This window comes from Podarcis filfolensis (genome assembly GCF_964270895.1).
Source record: "Podarcis filfolensis genome assembly, chromosome: 6".
NCBI classification, from domain to species: Eukaryota; Metazoa; Chordata; class Lepidosauria; order Squamata; family Lacertidae; genus Podarcis; species Podarcis filfolensis.
In genome coordinates this window covers 94,003,458-94,022,990 of record NC_139609.1, presented here as the reverse complement: position 1 = coordinate 94,022,990, position 19,533 = coordinate 94,003,458, and the positions used below count along the sequence as shown (strand labels likewise).

At 47.5% G+C, this 19,533-nt stretch overlaps 1 protein-coding gene across 2 annotated transcripts in view; it reads left to right on the top strand.

The window, feature by feature from the left end:
* The window catches only part of SLC2A4RG (SLC2A4 regulator), a 46,455-nt gene that overhangs the window by 12,393 nt on the left and 14,529 nt on the right, over positions 1–19,533 (top strand). For both annotated transcript variants that reach the window (XM_083618843.1, XM_083618844.1), the window contains exons 3-4: positions 16,287–16,396; positions 18,448–18,683. In XM_083618843.1, the coding sequence (XP_083474969.1) occupies positions 16,287–16,396; positions 18,448–18,683 (346 nt within the window). The remainder of the gene's footprint in view (positions 1–16,286; positions 16,397–18,447; positions 18,684–19,533) is intronic.

The following is a 19,533-nucleotide window of genomic DNA, read 5'->3' as shown; positions in this document are numbered from 1 at the left end:
TTCTGTTGTAAACCGCTCTGTGATCCTTTGATTAAGGGTGGTATAGACATTGAATAAATAAAGTAATAGTAAATAATCGCCTTGTTGGGTTCTTAAGAAGCACCCTGGAATGTAGAAGGAGATATATAATATTTCTGGACATATGGAAAAACCCAAGAGGTGGGGTGGGTGGGTGGGTGGGTTGGAGAATCAGATTTTGGAAGGGAAATTGACTTTATGCAAATATATCCTTTCTTATAATACCTAAATTTCCTCTTAACATTTGGTGTTTGGTGAATAACTTGAGTCAGCCTCTACGGTTGTACTGTATGGCATATTTATTGAATTTTTAAATCTTGCATATTTTTATTTATTTATTTAGAAAATTTATATCCTGACTATTGATGGAGTGATCATCGAGACAGCTTGCAATACACTTTAGTAGCATACATAAACTCCAGATGGAAGGAAGTTAGACTTTCTGGGGTCTGTGGGGCTTATTTCCAGGCAGGTGTGGAAAGAGTTGCAGCCGTTTTTCTTACTGAAACAATAATTCTGAATTTATCACATGTCCGAGATGAAACTGCAGGTTGCTGCTCTGAGTATATCTTAGTCCTTGCCAGTAGGAAAAACAGAAATGATGAACGTTTCCATGAAAAAGGAAAAAGAAAGAAAGGGTTACCTGGGCTTAGAAACAGTATGCAAGAATGCAGAGATGGAAAATAACTAAGGATGCATTGACACCATAAATATAAACATGGCTTTCCCAAAGAATTATGGGAACTGTAGTTTGTTCAGGGTGCTGTGAGTTGTTAGGAGACTCTTAATCCTCTTCCAAAGCTACATTTCCCAGAGTTCGTAGGGAAGAGGGATTGACTGCTAAACCACTCTGAGAATTGTATATCTGGAAGAGGAATAGCAAACTACACTTCCCAGAATTCTTTGCGGGAGGGGAGCCATGACTGCTTAAAGGGTAATCACAGGGCTTTAAATGCATGGTGAGATAGTGGCCTACATTCAGAATAGCTGGTTTTTGCCGCAGTTTCCATGTTTACTCGAGAGCAAGTTCCACCAAGTTCAGGCATGTCCAAAGTCCGTTTTGGGGGCCCAATCCGGCCCCCGGCCGGTTTTTTGCAGCCCCTGTGGCAGTTTATTTATTGTAGTCAAATCCTAAAAAAAAAGAAAATTCCCAAAAAAACTCAACAACTTAAACCCAAAAAAGGCGCTCAACATCAACTTCTACTTCTTCTTTTTTAATATAAATTTTTTATTGTACAAGCAGAGTCTTAAAATGCATGCAATACCAGCAAACAAACATAGAAATTATTGAGAGTATACATACAAAAGAACAAAAATAAAGCAAAATAGAAAAAGGGGGGGGGGAGAAAAGAAAAAAAGAAGAGAAAAAAGAGGAATAAAAGTATGAATAGAGTAAAAAATATAGTATCTCATATTTCAGTCAGCAAAAAAAAAAAAGAAACTTTGGACTATTAAAAGCTCGACAACTTTGGTCGGCCCTCACGCATGTTCACTTCATCAAATCTGGCCCTCTTAAAAGTTTGGGCACCCCGACCAAGTTCAACGCAGCTCACTCAGAAGTGCAGAGCTCTGTCGCCTGTGCGTAACAATGAGACGCCAGTGAGATGCAAAACGTTACTAGAAAGCTCAGCTGAATATTCACAGTGTATTCCTGCTCCTTGGTTATATTACACAAAGGTTTTGCTTTGTTTATGTTCTACTCCACCCCGGAAAATAATGTGCTGCGTCCCCGGCTTTGCGAGCAAAGTTCCCCTTGCGGAATGGGACTTCCCCTCCCCTTAGGGACCTCCCCCCCCCAACGCTTTGGGGAAGGTTTTGAGGGTGCACAGAAGGGGAAGTTCCGTTGTGCAAGCAGAAGTCCGTTGCACGAGGGGCTCTGGAAAGGCCCAGATTTATCCTTGGAAAATGTGAGCGCAACTCCGTTAGTCAGCGCCCAAAGTATTTTGATTCTGAACTTCCAGGGGACTGGGATGTCTTGTAAAACAAAAATCTACCCTTTTCCCCTTATGGGGTGTCCAAGAGCCCATATAGAGTCCTTACGTAGGTTCCCTATTGGTAGGAGAAAATAACAGGCCAACCAGAGAATATTGAGAAGCAAAGCAGCTAGTAAGCTTGATCTTTATTGATCTGTTGCAACAGGGTGCTCCCTTCACCCTCAGGAAAGGAGGAGGAACCCAGAACAATGGCATGCAAGGCCTTATATAGACTTTTGAAATTGCCACCCTGTAGATCAAGACCACCCCCAGAAACATCATACATACATCACAGAAGGGGTATGGCTCAACCTCCCCCCGATACATCATACCTACATCACAGAAAGGGCGGTCTACAGCAGAAATCTGAGTGCTTTGTTTACCTCCTGTCTGCCAGGTTACCTGTTTAATGGTCACTTGATTGGATTGCCTGGGGAGCCTGGCCAGTCTTTTGTAATGATAAATACTTAGTTCCTGAGCCAGGTCACAGGCTCACATCTTATTCATATCTTAAATGTGCCCTTAAGACAGGATTTGTGAGGAAAGAGACAATGGGGAGGTTTCCCACTTTGACCTTGCAGAGAAATCATGTGCTCAGTTTGGGAATCAAAATGGTTTCAGGTCGGTCTTCCTGTGCTGATCTATGTACGTGCTTGGTTGGTACACTTATGGACATTTAACATATATCTAAGACCTCAAAATTCCTATCACAAGCCCGCGGGTCCCTGCGGAATAAAGGAAGGAGTCCAGCCACCGGAGACCAAAATTTATTGCGCAACAGGTTCAAAGCGGAATTTTGGGGTAACAAGGACTTTTATAACTTTTATAACTTTTCCACCATATCCCAGAATACAGTTCGTACAGCATCATTGCTACATCACTGACATGTCACAAAAGGGGAGGGGTAGACAGGGGTTACACTAGTTTAACCTGGGCAAACATGTCCAGACAAGTCCTTGGTACAAGATTAGCATAAGCAGACATGTCAGGGCAAGACTCAGGTATAAGATTAGCATAGGCAAACACCTTCTGAAGTCCCACCACCCAAATTACAATAGAACTTCCTTTGCATGTCTGGACCCCTAGGCATATCTGGTGGTGGGATTAGGCTTTCCTTGGCCAACAATCAGCTCAGCAATTGTCACCTCTGGGCACTTCCTGGGGTAGGAGGTGTGTATACATGGAGGAAAAGGGGATGCGGGTGGCGCTGTGGGTTAAACCACAGAGCCTAGGGCTTGCCAATCAGAAGGTCTGTGGTTCGAATCCCCGCGACGGGGTGAGCTCCCGTTGCTCGGTCCCTGCTCCTCCCAAGCTAGCAGTTCGAAAGCACAAAAGTGCAAGTAGATAAATAGGTACCGCTCTGGCAGGAAGGTAAACGGTGTTTCCATGCACTGCTCTGGTTCACCAGAAGCGGCTTAGTCGTGCTGGCCACATGTACACAGCTGTACGCCGGCTCCTTCGGCCAATAAAGCGAGATGAACGCTGCGACCCCAGAGTCGTCTGCAACTGGACCTAATGGTCAGGAGTCCCTTTACATGGAGGAAACTGGCAAAGGAGTTGATTTTATATGATTTTTAAAGCTAGGTAACTTCCCTGAGCTGTAAAGTCGAAAGGATGCATTTATGCATAATATTTGTAACATTTAACAACTTTAAAGATGTGCCCCCCCCCCCACGTAATTTCCGTAACAATCTAGGGCTTGGATATGTTGATTTATGGCTGTGAAGCTGCACTTGAAAGTAAGTGGGTGACATTTTTGTTGAAATCCTGGGCGCCAGAGGATTTGGCACCAGTGCCTGTCTCTTCCTAAGACTAATGGGAACAGGGTAAATTTCTCTCTGTCCATTGAAGGCTTGATTGTCTGGGACCTGGTGCAGGGCCTTCACTGCTGTGGCTCCCAGATTGTAGAACTCCCTGCCTCAGTGTGCCCAGCTGGCCCCAGGTCAAATAGCATTCTGGTACATTGTAAAGACTTTTTTCTGGTTTGCCAAGTGTTTTATGAATATTTTCCTACACACTCCCCCCCCCCCCCGCCCGCTTCATACTGTGAGTGTGCCTGGCTGTGGTTTCCTCTTATTGCCACGTGGCATTTTGTGTTATCTTGCGATTGTGAGCTGCCTTGAGCTGAAAGGCTGATAAGTAAACATTTTGATTAATTAAATGAAAAGTATACGCAGGAGAAGACGTCTTGCAAACTTGTTCAGCTTGTGTAATGTTCTGCGGGTTGCAGAATCCCGCTTTTCTGCTTGCAGAATTTGGGTTCCTGAGGGGTGGCTGCTGTGAGCTGTTCTTCTCCTGCAGACAATCCCATTTCATACTCCCATGTATGTCCCAAATTATTCTGCCCCCTGAGTTCTCTGCCTTCAGAGTTTTCAATTTAATGGGGGTGGGCTAGCGTAACTGAGTGCTGGAACGATGGAGGGAGCCGAGTTCGATTTCTGACATCTCCCGGGAACAAGGCTGTGCCTGAGACCCTGAAGAACCATTGGCAATTCGAGCAGAGCTAGGTGGATCGCTCAAGAGCGACAGGCCGCAGTTCATCTGTAGAGCACATGCTTCGGGTGCAGCAAACATCTGCTTCAGTCTTCTGTTGAAAGGATGTTGTTTGAGGCAAGGGTGGATTTGATTTAAATCATGATATAAATCACTGGTCAGTAAGACTTGATTTAAATCATTTTTTAACAGAAAGACTCATTTTTGCTGGTATAACCTTAATATTTACAACCAGATGAAGGTTTCATTTCTGGAATAATAAATTTTCAGAGTAGTTTTTACAGTTACATCAAAAATTACTGATTTGGTTATAATTATGACATTATTGTAAGGTTTAATAAGTTAACTGTTTTTATTTGGACAACTTTTCTGCTGTGCTTTATTGGAAGGGGAAAAGCCGTCATTTCCTTAATAACAATGGAATTTAACTGTAGCAATAACACTATAGCATATGTATACATGTTTGTTAGCTGATGTGGTTCAACATTTTTTTTTTTTATAAAAAAGAACTTAGACTGAGTTCTTAGCACACATGAAAAACTTAAAGCAAATCCTTATTTCCTGATGAATAGCCTTTGGACTCTAATGTAACTTGAATAGGAAACGGTATCTTTGGAAAGATTTTTGCCCCAAAAGCATTTTATTTTAATCCGATTTAAATTTTTTAAAAAATCGATTTTTAATTTATTTATTTTTAAATCTTTGATTTTTATCCACCCTTTTATCTCCACATTCAAGTTCCCAAGGCCTCCAGGTCTCTGACCTCCCCCTTCCTCTGCCCCTCCTGCACAAGCTGTCAGCCCCACGCTTGCGGCGGGCGCTCTCGGCTGCAGCAGGCTTGTGCAGGCCGTGCCCTGCGGTGCCGCTTGTGAGCTCCCCGAGCTGGCAGTGCGGTGCACGCTGGCAGGCCGCGTCACTTTCCGTGCCGGGGGAAGCACCTGGGCTAAAAATAGGCCTTCAAGCAGGCAGCAAATTATGTGTGTGTTTAATCTTCTTGGATTACAGGCAGAGGAGGCGCTGCTTTGCTTTGCTGTCTGCCGGAGCTGAGAGCGGCAGGGCGCCACTTCCTCTGCCCGCGGGTGTGTGTGTGTGTGTGGACTGCTGTTAAGCAAGGCGGCCGTGGCTGGAGCGCCACCTGGTGGGATGGCGATGCCCTGCCTCCGCAGCTGGAGTTAAGAGAGTTTCGTTGGAGAATTTTGGAACGGCCAACGGCAGGAATGCACAAACTCCCATGATTTCAAAAAAACAGAAGGGGGGGGGAGGGACAGATTGTGAAGATGTTGGAGCATATCAATTTGCAATTGGTACTTTGCTCCCATACAGAACAACAAAATTGAAAAAATCAACATCAGACATTCAAAACCAACAAGCCTGCTATGCCAGCCTGATTAGCCCCCTAAAAAATACCCCATAATTAAATACAATATAGTCCGGCACTGTGGGTTAAACCACAGAGCCTAGGACTTGCTGATCAGAAGGTTGGCAGTTCAAATCCCCACAACGGGGTGAGCTCCCGTTGCTCGGTCCCTGCTCCTGCCCACCTAGCAGTTCGAAAGCACGTCAAAGTGCAAGTAGATAAATAGGTACCGCTCCGGTGGGAAGGTAAACGGCATTTCTGTGCGCTGCTCTGGTTTGCCAGAAGCGGCTTAGTCATGACCCGGAAGCCGTACGCCAGCTCCCTCGGCCAGTAAAGCGAGATGAGCGACGCAACCCAAGAGTCGGCTGTGAATGGACCTAATGCTCAGGGGTCCCTTTACCTTTACTCCCATAAAGACTACCTTACACTGCTTTTAAAACCAAAATCACATTTGGATAGAACTGTTTCTCAGGCGGCTAGTCCTAGTCTTTACAACCCTGGACCTTCTTCCAGAAGGCAGACGCTGAAAGAGATCATTTCCGGGGTGCACACTATCCTGCGCTATCTGTGCAGCTTTCTTATGGCACCTGGAAGCATAGATTTGATCCAAGGTGGGAAGAGTGCACCCAGTTATTCTCTCCGCAGTATTGACAACCCTGAAGAGCATTGTTTTTTCCCTGGCCGTGCAGCTCCCAAACCACACACAAAGACCCTAAGTTAATACACTCTCCACAGTACAATGGTAAAATGCCATCAACAGGTCATCAACTGTAACTGAAACTGCATTAAAGGTAAAGGTAAAGGTACCCCTGCCCGTACGGGCCAGTCGTGACCGACTCTAGGGTTGTGCGCTCATCTCGCTGAAGAGGCCGGGAGCCGGCGCCGTCCGAAGACACTTCCGGGTTACGTGGCCAGCGTGACGAAGCTGCAACTGGCGAGCCAGCACCAGAGCAGCACACGGAAACGCCGTTTACCTTCCCGCTGGAGCGGTACCTATTTATCTACTTGCACTTAGGGGTGCTTTCAAACTGCTAGGTGGACAGGAGCAGGGACCGAACGATGGGAGCTCACCCCGCCGCGGGGATTTGAACTGCAGACCTTACGATCAGCAAGTCCTAGGCACTGAGGTTTTACCCACAGCGCCACCCGCCACACACTGTCGCTAAAGCAGCTGTCTCTTCCTACTACAGCTCTTTGGCGTTTCTCTGTTCTTTTGGCACACTCTGCTGGCATCAGGACGGGCGCTCTGCACATGCTGCACTCTGCAGCAAGCAATGCTTCCAAATCCCGGTTGCTGGAAAACACAGGAGGGGAGGGAGGGCGATTGCGACTCGGGTCCTGCTTGCTGGTTCCTGCAGTGGGTCCCTTGCGAGAATACTTCAGCTTTCAAGTCTTTAAGGAGATGTTTTTATTTTGAATTACAACTCAGCTTTATAAAGAATAGTACAGTGGACGCTCGGGTTGCACGTGTGATCCGTGCGGGAGGCATGTTCGCAACCCGCAGCGGCGCGTCTGTGCACACATGGGTTGCGATTCGACATTTCTGCACATGCGCAAAGCACGTTTTAGCACTTATGCGCATGTGTGACGGCCGAAACCCGGAAGTAACCCGTTCAGATACTTCCGGGTTTCGGCGCGTCCATAACCCGAAAAAAATGAAAAACCTGAAGCGTCTGTAACCCAAGGTATGACTGTATATGGTAATCCAGACCTAACTCAAGCTTGTTTCCTCCTGCTCCGGAGGGCAGAACTCGAACCCATGGCCTCCAGTTCCAAGAAAGGAGATTCCGACTAAACATCAGGAAGTAGTTTCTGATGGCAACAGCTGTCCCTCGGAAGGTGGTGGAGCTTTTAATCAGAGGTTGTGTTTGTGTGTTTGTGCATTTCTCAGGGATGCTTTAGTTGAGAAATTCCTGCCCTGCGGGCGGGTTGGACTAGATGACCGTTGGGGTCCCCTCTACAGATTCCATGAAAGTGATGCCATTCTTACGTTTACGTGGAGGGCTTGTTGAACGGTGGAGGCGGTGGAGCTGTGCACCACACAAGCTTTTGCAGGAAGGAAGCAGCCTCTGGGCCAAAACTACCCGGTTGCAAAACGTCCTCTTCCTCCCTCTCCTCTCCACCCCCATCCCGGACTTTGGCTGAGGAGTGTGTGTCTGTAGGCTTGTGGAAGCTCCTAAGAGAGGGGCGCACCCCCCCTCTCTCTCTGTGTGTGTGTACATGTGCCCACCAGTGCAGGGCGGAAGGACTGAACCCTCCCTTCCGAGGACTGGGTAACTTGCTCCTGCAATGCAGAGCGGTCTAGAGAGACCTGTTAAGGCATTGCTGTGTGGTAGTAAACAGCTCAGCTTGGCCCCTGGCCCACTTGGCTCCCTCTGTCTCCCTGCTCCCGCCTGGTGCGCTGGGTGTGTTTGCGCACTGGGTGTGCAGGCTCATTTTCCTTTTGTGTGCCTGGAGGGTTTGGGGTGGGGAAGGAAGCAATTTATTCTCTCTCCCTTTCCCTCCACTGCAAATCCCCCCAAAATCCACCTTTTCTATAAATCCTTAACTCCAAAGTTCCTAAACATACCTGGAACTGCAATGCCATGTGAGCAAGATGAATAAACACCCAGCAATAAAAGATCATGGGAGAGGATTTACCCCAGCAAATTATTGGTCAGAATTAGAAATACCCAAATATGCTAAATTCACCGTGCTGCCATCTGCCTTATTGCAGGGCAGATTCGAGGGTAAACTGTACGTGGAACGAGTCTGCCCCCGCGGCTTGATGGAGGAAGAAACTGTGTCTCATTCCTTGTTTCTACGGGGATATACGCTCTGTATTTATCACTCCTGTTATAAAAAAATCTCCAAATGGGTCTGGACTTCAATGTCTAAAACTCCTGGTAGAGGACAAGGATCTAGAGAGCACGCCAAGGGTGGCCAAATTTTGTGCAACTTCCATAAAACTTAGGGAACAAGCTGTACTACCAAAATGATTAAGGTTTTAAATGACAATTTTAGGTTATATTTTAGTGATCAAGATTTAATATATATATTTAACTGCCGCTATATCTGTATTGTCTCTGTTGTACCCAATTGCAATTCAGTGTATCCCTGTTGTGTTCTATGATTTTCCTGATATTGTGAGTGAGTCGGAACTGGTCTGTGACCGTAGTAATAAAATTCATTCATTCAGTTCCTAAACATTCAATAGCTAAGCCTAAGTGTGCATAACTTGGAAGGACGTGGGTGTTACGGGTCTGTTTTGTTCTTGTTTTATTACGTATTTTGTGTTCTTGTTTTGTGTTTTCACAACTGCCCTGAGTTCTATGCATGAAGGGCGGTATACCAATTTATGGTAATAAACAAACAAATAACTGCCCTGAACTGTGTCTTCCCCTGTGTAGAATGGAAGACTTGTAAGTTCCTCGGGGCAGAGACCTGTGTGTGCCTTCCAGAAAGTGGCGTGTAGTTGCATGGTGCCCTAGATCTCTATATATCTATATATCTATATATCTATATACATATATATACACGTATACACACACGCACACACATACATATTCCTTTCAGGTCAAATAAGGGGTTGGCATTAATCCCATGGATACATACCCTGAGCTTCTTAAAGGAAAGTAGATGTGTGTTATAATCCTGGGAGTTATAGTTTTAAGGACACTGAAAGTTGTTAGGACACCCCGCTCCCGGAGCTACAATATAATAATAATAATTTATTATTATGGTCAAGGACCAGTTCAGGAGCTCCAATTCTCAGAGTGGCTTAACTGTTCATCCCTCTTACCTGGAAGTAAGCTCTGTTGAACTTTGCCATAGGATTGGTCTTCGTGTCCTGAATCATTTTTGGACAGCTCTTTACTGATGAGAACACTTGTTGTGGAGTTTCAAAGCAGTAGAAATCGCCCCTGTGTCACAGCAGGTGATCAGGCTTCTAGCCTTCTCCCATTTTCAGTTTAAGCTGTAGGCTTTTTTCTCTCCCTCTCTCATAACACTAGAATTTGTGGACAGCCAGGGAAGCTGAAAGTTGAAACGTTCAGGGCAGATAAAAGGATTTCTTCACGGAGCACGTCGTGGAACTGCGGAACTCTCTGCCACAGGAGGGCAGTGGTGGCTGCCAACTTGAGATTGCTGTAAAAGATGATAGGGCAAATTTCTGGAGGAGAGGGGAGCAATGGCTGTGTGCCACAGTTGGAGGCAGCGACGCTTGGACTACTGCAGTGCGCTCTACGTGGGGCTACCTTTGAAGGTGACCCGGAAACTGCAATTAATTCAGAATGCGGCAGCTAGACTGGGGACTGGGAGTGGCTGCTGGGACCACATAACACCGGTCCTGAGAGATCTGCATTGGCTCCCAGTACGTTTCCGAGCACAATTCAAAGTGTTGGTGCTGACCTTTAAAGCCCTAAACGGCCTCAGTCCAGTATACCTGAAGGAGCGTCTCCACCCCCATCGTTCTGCCCAGACATTGAGGTCCAGCGCCGAGGGCCTTCTGGCAGTTCCCTCATTGCGAGAAGCAAAGCTATAGGGAACCAGACAGAGGGCCTTCTCGGTAGTGGCGCCCACCCTGTGGAACGCCCTCTCACCAGATGTGAAGGAAATAAGCAGCTATCTTATCTTTAAAAGACATCTGAAGGCAGCCCTGTTTCGGGAAGTTTTTAATATTTAATGCTGTATTGTTTTTAACACTCGATTGGGAGCCTTTCAGAGTGGCTGGGGAGACTCAGCCAGATGGGCGGGGTATAAATAATAAATTATTATTATTATTATTATTATTATTATTATTATTATTATTAACGCTTCTGAATGCCAGTTTCTGGAAACCACAAGAGGAGAGGGCTCTTGCTCTCGGATCCTGCTTCTGGGTTCCCATAGAGCAGGGATGTCTGAACTTTTTTCAAAGAGGGCCAGATTTGATGAAGTGAACATGCCAGAGGGCCGACCAAAGTTGACCTTCTTTAAGATTAAAGTTGTTGAACATCTTTTTGGATTTCCCCCCAAAGTTACTGAGCTTTTTTCGGGTTAAAATTGTTGACCTCCTTTTAGAATTTTACCCCAGGAAATTAACCGTCACAGGGGCCTGATTAAAACGACCGGCAGGCCAGATTAGGGACTTTGGGCGTACCTGTGAACAGGATGCTAGACCAGATGGGCCCTTGGCCTCATCTGGCAGAGCTGCATAGAATCCCAGGATTGCAAGGGACCCTGAGGGATCCTCTAGTCCACCCCCAGCAATGCAGGAATATGCAGCTGTCCTGTACGGGGCTAAATCCTGTGATCTTGGCATTATCTAACCAGCTGGGGTCTTCCAGCGTGCTTGGATAGCAGGGCCATAACTTATTCTGCAGCCTCCAGTCCTAAATATGGTCTTAAGAGCTGTGGCAAATGGTGCAGGACCCAAAACGAACCGTTGCAAACGGGCCTCTCTTTTAAAGTGAAAAGCCTGCATGGTTTTCTTTGCAACTTGCTTGCTAAAGGCCTGGAAACAGGACGTTCCATTTCTGGCCTTTGCTTTCTCCAACTTGGATGTTTGGCAGCTGCTTCCCGCAGCTTGGAGGGAAGAGAAATGCATTATTTGTTTGTCCTTTCTGGGATCATGAGCTGCTGCTACAGGAAGTCATGTGGGAGTTCAGAGCAGAGGATCTCCATCGCTGGGATGGAGGGGAGCCCAGATTTCGCACTAGGCTGTCAAAATCGCTCAGGCACCGGCTTCCCATTGGCTGGTGCGGCTCAGCAGGAAGGAGGCGATAGGCTGTGAGTTTGGGAGGGAGGAGCCTTCGTGCCGTTGTTTACGTTTGTGCACTGGGGTGTCCTTTGACCCCTTATCTGAGCAAAGCTTCCTGGGGCAGGCCTTTCCGCAAGCCCAAGATGGCTTTGACAACCTCTGCAGCGTGGAATGTGTGAGCAGGGTGTTGCCTGCTTTAAAAAAAAAAAAATTGAAATTAAAATTTGCACCCAGGCAATCCAGATTTTGTGCTGAGCACAGCCAAATTCTGCAAGTGGCAGAAATTAGTTTTGCATTAGCTTCTCCCACTTTGCATAATATATTTTGACGGCTTCTAGATTTTCTCTCTCTCTCTCTCCAGAGCAAGTGTGCTGGGGAGTGTGGCAATGGACTAGCCTTCTTTCCCTCCTCCCCACCCCCACCAGAGTTGCACAGTGACACCCCCACCCCTCCACATTTCCTCCTAGCTTTGTGGTTTGGTGGAAGGTCTGGCTGTCTTGTTGCAGAAGCACCTGGAGCGACTTGGCTGCTCAGCAGCCCAACAAGCAAGCTCTCCCCACACTGATTTTTTCGCAGGCAAGGTATCCTCCTTGGTTATTCAGCAGCCAAACCAGCAAAGGCAGAAACCTAGCAACCATGATGTGGTGTCCCCCATTTCCAATATTAAAGCATAAAAAAACACCCCATATAATGTGAGATGCGCATTCTAAGCTTGTGGGAGGTAAGGGGGGGGGGGGAGAGCAAAAGGAGCTCTATAATTCAGTTCTGCTGCTTGTATGACCTGCCATGCCAGCCGTAAAGTCAAACCAGTAAGAGAGAGAAAAGCTTCTGTTTCTCCGGCAAATGTCACAAGACAGGAAACGCCGCAGTTGGCTTTGTAACTTCAGCATTTGTCGCTGTACTTTCTGGCCACAGCGGGGACACACGCTCGAGAGCCGGCCGTGCCGTTTGGCAAACCGCTTACCTTGTAGTTCAACTTCATTGGATTCTCTCATTATGAGAGGGGCAAAACCCTCAATCTACTTTCCCCAGATTTCAGGTTAAGAATGGACCTCCAGAACGAATTAAGTTCTTAACCCGAGGTAAAGGTAAAGGGACCCCTGACCATTAGGTCCAGTTGTGACCGACTCTGGGGTTGCAGCGCTCATCTCGCTTTATTGGCCGAGGAAAAAGGGGAAAAACAGAAAAAGAATAAAAACAAAAAATAGAGCTAACTTCAAAAAACAAATATTTTCAGTACATAGTGTTACGGAAAGGGGGGGGGCATGTCTTCTTCACCTTCTTCTTCGCTACAATATATCAATTTATTTCCAATTGTCAATGTGAAAAGGGACTAAAATCTATAAAATTCATAGAAAATCAACGTGCCAATTTGCTCAATTTCTCTAGGACTCCATCACACCTCCCCTGTCCTCCATAATCCCTCAAGCAAGGTGTCAAGACCCTAATCCTGTCAAATCACTCTGCCAAGCCTTTCCTCCGGGCAATGCCAGGTGGCAGACTATGCATACATGGACCATTGTCTTCTCATCACCGGCACTCAGGATGTGCTTATCTGCGCATATCTCCAGCTCTGCATATTCCCCCCTCCCTCCTCCATATGTTAATCCGGTGTAACCCAACCTCTCCTTAATGTATTCATGATGTAATCTGTGTAACCCAACCTTTCCTTAATGTATTCATGATGTAACTGGGATGTGTTTTGCACTGTATTCTGGGACATGGGGGGAGTTTCAAAAGTTCATGTCACCCCTTTCTCGCTGTTCAATCTTGCCTTGAACCTGTTGCGCAATAAACTTGGATCTTCTGCAATTTGCTCCTGTCCGGCTGAGCTCATTTTCTTCCGCAGGGACCCACGGACTTAGTCCGATGAGCTGGGTGGCAGAGTAGCCCCGCACCCAGATTTTAGCCGTAACAATAGGGAGTACAAGCCTTCTTTACACAGCTTTGGCTTGACTCCTTAATTCGAATCATGACTTCCCGCTATCCACGAACGTACTTAGTAAATCATTTTCTCTCCAGATAACTGTATTTAGATGGTAAGTCTTGGAGAAACACTCTGATTGCCAGTGGGATTTAGTCTACGCTAAGCCAAGCGATGCGCTGGAAGCCTTCTTTTCCCGTGTAATTTATGAAGACATCCCGGGTTCAGCTTCGTTTTGTTCTTCAGCTGGGTCTTGTGCAGAACCTGCCCCCCCGAAAAACCCCCCTCCTGTTGCAAGAGGCATCCTCTCCTTCTGCTTCTCCTCCCTGCCCTGGGGCTGTGTTTATGTGGCTTCCAGCCTGCCGATTCCTCCCGGTCTCTGCAAAAGTTATTTTGGAGTTGCTTTAGGAAGAGCTGCTTGGCTCTGTTGCTCTTTTTGTGGTCACGGTTGGCGGAGTGGGCGCCTCGCCAGCCAGTTGGCGTGACCTGCAGTTAAGCGAGAACACTGGAGGGTGGAAGGGGGAGTGGTGGGCAAATTTGGCCGCGGCGCCTGTTTACGTTATGTTCGGAGCTCCCTGTACTGTTCGCGAAGGAAGTCCAGCTTCTCCAAAGCAACACACACGCCCCGCTCTCGGAAATTCGGTGACATCACCGTAGGGGGTGGGTGCTAACATGCACAAATGTGGGTGTTCCATTTTAAGCCTCATGTGCGCCTCTCCTTCTCTGGAGATGAGATAAATAAAACTTCATTCGCATCAGCCAATGGCCATAGCAACAGTAGAACATTACAGTATACGCAGAAAAGGAAGTTTGATATAAAAGCACAATTTAAAGTCCTGAATCAGCAGTCAGTTAGTGGCCCTTATTCTGACTGCCCCTGCTGTGAACCTAGCAACCTTTGCTGTTTTATGCTCATTTTGATCTGATAGAAGAAAGGACATTGTGGCAGTGGTTGAGCGCCCTGGGATGGTTAGTACGAGTGGGCTGATGATCTTGTTCCTCAGGTCTTTGTAGAGATTACAGGGCAGGAGGACGTGTGCCACGGTTTCGGTGCTGCCATCTCCACAGGGGCAAAGACGTTTCTCAGGCGGGATCTTTTGGAATCGACCCTCAAGTACCGCAGATGGCAAAACATCTAGTCTTGCAAGTGTAAAAGCACGTCTGTATTTTGGGATGGGACGCGGGTGGCGCTGTGGGTTAAACCACAGAGCCTAGGACTTGCCGATCAGAAGGTCGGCGGTTCGAATCCCCGCAACGGGGTGAGCTCCCGTTGCTCGGTCCCTGCTCCTGCCAACCTAGCAGTTCAAAAGCACGTCAAAGTGCAAGTAGATAAATAGGTACCACTCTGCCGGGAAGGTAAACGGCATTTCCGTGCGCTGCTCTGGTTTGCCAGAAGCGGCTTAGTCATGCTGGCCACATGACCCGGAAGCTGTACGCCGGCTCCCTTGGCCAGTAAAGCGAGATGAGCGCCGCAGCCCCAGAGTCGTCCGCGACTGGACCTAATGGTCAGGGGTCCCAAAAACTTAACTATTTTGGGATAAGTTTGTGCAGATATGGGGCCAGAGAATCAAAATGGAGAGGTGGAAAATGAACATACCAAGGGCAGAATTTCCTTATAGTGGCCAGGTTGTTCTGGTGCTCGATATCTTTTAGACGTTGACCAGTTAGTCTGTTTGCTTTAGTGGGGCCCATAGTGAGTAGGTGTTCTGGGAATAGGCCACAAGAGGGAAGTTTTGGATAGACAGTTTTAAGCCAGGCACTTTTATGGGAGTCTTGAAGTACTAGGGATAGTAAACCGGGGTGATTTGAGTTTAGGCGAAGCCAGAAGTTAAAAGTTCTTTGCCAAGTCAGTACTGAAGGGAGTCTCCAGTCTCAATGATGCGTTTGGGATGAATGGTGGTACAGAAAAAATCTGCCTTAGAAACTTTGATTGAACAGCTTCCAAAGTGCTAAGGTGCCTTTTCTGGAGGTGGTGCTTGTTTCTAAAGGCAAATGTGGAATCAGATTGTTTGGGTTGCGTCTTGTGGGAGAGACCTGTTCAGAGGAGGCTAAGTCAAAGCTGGAAGGTCAAGGTTGTGGCGGGGACGGGACATAAAAATAAAGGGATTTTTTGGGGGCTGGGGGGAAATCTGCAGAGTGCAAAATCTCCTGAGAACGTAATCCACAGGTAGGCAAACTAAGGCCCGGGGGCCGGATCTGGCCCAATCGCCTTCTCAATCCTGCCCATGGACGGTCTGGGAATCAGCGTGTTTTTACATGAGTAGAATGTGTCCTTTTATTTAAAATGCATCTCTGGGTTGTTTGTGGGGCATAGGAATTCGTTCATTCTCCCCCTCCCCAACTATAGTCCGGCCCCCCAAAAGGTCTGAGGGACAGTGGGCCGGCCCCCTGCTGAAAAAGTTTGCTGACCCCTGGGCCTTAATCCCTTTGCCTGTGCTGTTTGCACATCTCAATGTTTTGTTGAATTTCTGTTTTGAAGCAATTGATCTGTAAGCTGAAAGGGAGGGACCAGTTGGTTGATAAACCGGAGGATGAATATGTGTTGTGTATAAACGTTGTTTTGTGATTTATTTATTTAAAACCCTATAATATAGAAAACATCATCCTTAAGGGCTAGAAAAGTCTTAATTCCAGGAACAGCAGTTTTTCACTTGCATGAAGGCCACTCCTAGGAGCGTTCGTAGATGGCTGTAAGGCAGCTTTTGCCCAGCTGTGGCAAGTTCTGTGCAGGGATTTATGCTGGAAGTTGCTCTTCTTGACAATGTGTTATTGTTGTTGTGTTTCCTCCCCTCTGTCCTGCAGAAAGTTGTCTGAAAAGGCGGGGATTGACGAGGTCATAGCGGCTGCAGTCCTCACGAGCCTCTCCACCAGCCCGGTTGTGCTTAACAACCCACCCAACGGTTTCAGCGCAGGTATTGCAAAGACTCTGTGAGAAGAGGGGAGGTTGGGCTTTGAGAATGGCAATGCCTGCTTCCTAATATTGCCCCGGATAATTTTACAAGGTGTCTCTACCACGTTTGGGTTTCTGCAACATGTCACTTTTTACAGTTTACAGCACATGTATGGCCAACTTTCTCTTGATCCACTGTGCCGTGTCTGCCAAACGATTTATATTTAAAATACTATAGATATAGATACATACACTGCTTGATTGTAAAAAAACAAGCAAACCCTCAAATCAGTTTGCGAAAAAGATAAAACAATAAAATGATAACTAAGAAAAGGTAACAAAAGAAGAAAGCTTAAATAGTCTAAAAACACATGAAAAGTCGCATCAACTTTCTGAACATCTAGATAGGTAAAGGCAAAGGGACCCCTGACCATTAGGTCCAGTCGTGACCGACTCTGGGGTTGCGGCGCTCATCTCGCTTTACTGGCTGAGGGAGCCGGCGTACAGCTTCCGGGTCATGTGGCCAGCATGACTAAACTGCTTCTGGCGAACCAGAGCAGCGCACAGAAACGCTGTTTACCTTCCCGCCAGAGTGGTACCTATTTATCCACTTGCACTTTGACGTGCTTTTGAACTGCTAGGTTGGCAGGAGCAGGGACCAAGCAACAAGAGCTCACCCCGTTGCAGGGATTCGAACCGCCGACCTTCTGATCAGCAAGTCCTAGGCTCTGTGGTTTAACCCACAGCGCCACCCGCATCCCTCTGAACATCTAGATAGCAGGTGCCAAAAAGAGTAGTTAGGGAATCCTAAAGTTTAGGTGCTGCCACACCAAAAGACTGAGTTGTTACAAATGCACCTGTAACAGTGCCAACTTCGATTGAAGTGGTCAAGTGGGCGCATATGGGCAAGGCGATCTTGTAGGCAAACAAGTTGTCACTTGTTGACACCCATCTGTCTTAAGAGACAATGGAGAGCACCTCTGGGGGTGAAGTCACATTGCTGCTTTAGTAGCACCGAAACGACCTCCCTGGAGCGCAAAGCCTGAGCAATTGCCCTCTTGGCCTTGCTGATGGGGTCCAAAGTAATCGCAACAATACAATACAATACAAGTTGTCAAACAAGGCTTTGTATACCTTGAACCTAGCCTGGGAGCAAATCGGCTAGCAGTACAGATCTCTGAGTCCAGGTGTTATATGCTGACAAGGCCTCACTTCTGTCAGCAATTGTGCTGCAGCATTCTGCAATACTTGCAGCTTGCGTAGCAATTCATTATTTTTATTTTTTACTCTTTAAGCTGCCCCGGGAACATTTCGGGTGCCTGGCAGGAAGCCCTGTTCCATGCCAAGCTCTTTGCACCCCTAGCTTAGCCTTGTTCATCAGGGTCTCTGCTTACATAATAACAATAACAATAATAAATTATTATTTATACCCCGCCCATCCGGCTGGGTTTCCCCAGCCACTCTGGGTAGCTCCCAACAGAATATTAAAAAAAGAATAAAACTTCAAACATTAAAAACTTCCCTCAACAGGGCTGCCTTCAGATGTCTTCTAAAAGTCAGATAGTTGTTTATTTCCTGGACATCTGTTGGGAGGGCGTTCCACAGGGTGGGTGCCACTACCGAGAAGGCCCTCTGCCTGGTTCCCTGTAACCTCACTTCTCGCAGGGAGGGAACCACCAGAAGGCCCTCAGAGCTGGACCTCAGTGTCCGGGCTGAACGATGGGGGTGGAGATGCTCCTTCAGGTACACTGGATCGAGGCCATTTAGGGCTTTAAAGGTCAGCACCACCACTTTGAATGGTGCTCGGAAACGTTGTGGGTTGAAGCATGGAAAGAGGTGTGTGTACCTCTGACTTTTGCGTGGTTGGAACGAAGCCTGCTTCATCGACTGCCCTGCTGGCTCTTCACTCTGGCCCTGCTGGCATCCGGCCCTCGGAAGGTCCTGCACAAGGGGCTGCGGCCCTCAGAATGAAAATCGTTCTGACACCTGGTTTGTTTTTGGTGCTCCAAGGTGTTTTAGGCATGCTTGGGGTGGTGTGCAGTTCTGACGTCTTTTTTTTCTACCCCGCAGCAGAAACCAACGGTGATGTTTGGAAGGAAGTCCCAGCCATGTCCTCCAGCTGCAGCAGCAGTAACAACAGCGGCGACTGGAGCTGGGACCCTCCCAGTGACCTCTCCACCCCCTCGACGCCGTCTCCACCGCTCTCCACGGAGGCTCCCACCAGCTTCCTTCCCTCGCTGCAGTCGGAGCTGGAGGAGACCGAGGCGACACACTTCCTGTTTGGTGACCCCATCCCCAGGAAGCGGAAGGTGAGAGAGTGGGGCAGGGGGGGGCATCTTGGGAAAGAATCGTAGAATTGGAAGAGACCCCAAAGGACTACCGTATTTTTCGCTCTACAGTCCTACCTCGAGTTGAATGTGCTTTGGGTTGAGCGCGTTCAAGTTGCGCTCCGCGGCAACCCGGAAACATCGGAGTGCATTACTTCTGGGTTTCGCTGCTCGCGCATGCGCAGACGCTAAAAATGACGTCACACGCATGCGCGGCAGTGGTGAAACGCGGCACGCGCAGACGCACCATCTTGCGTTCCGTTCAGGATGCAAACGGGGCTCCAGAACGGATCCCATTCGCATCCCGAGGTACCACTGCATAAGACGCATCCGACCATAAGATGCACCTAGTTTTTAGAGGAGGAAAACAAGAAAAAAAAAATACTCTGAATCAAATGTTGTAAGGGCATCCCGTCAGTCCCTTTTCCCCCCTCCTGGAAAAGCCAGCGCGGCTCTTTAAAGGGAGCGCTGAGCAGAGCCTCCCGCCTGCATTCGCTCCACAAGACGCACACACATTTCCCCTTCCTTTTTTAGGAGGGAAAAAGTGTGTTTTATGGAGCGAAAAATACAGTACAGTGGTACCTCGGGTTACATACGCTTCAGGTTACAGGCTCCGCTAACCCAGAAATAGTACCCTGGATTAAGAACTTTGTTTCAGGATGAGAACAGAAATTGCGCGGTGGCGGCACAGCGGCAGCGGGAGGCCCTATTAGCTAAAGTGGTGCTTCAGGTTAAGAACGGTTTCAGGTTTAAGTTCTTAACCCGAGGTACCACTGTATATGGAACTTGCTGAACTGACTGGGAGACTCCAGGACCAGAGAGAAGAGACGGT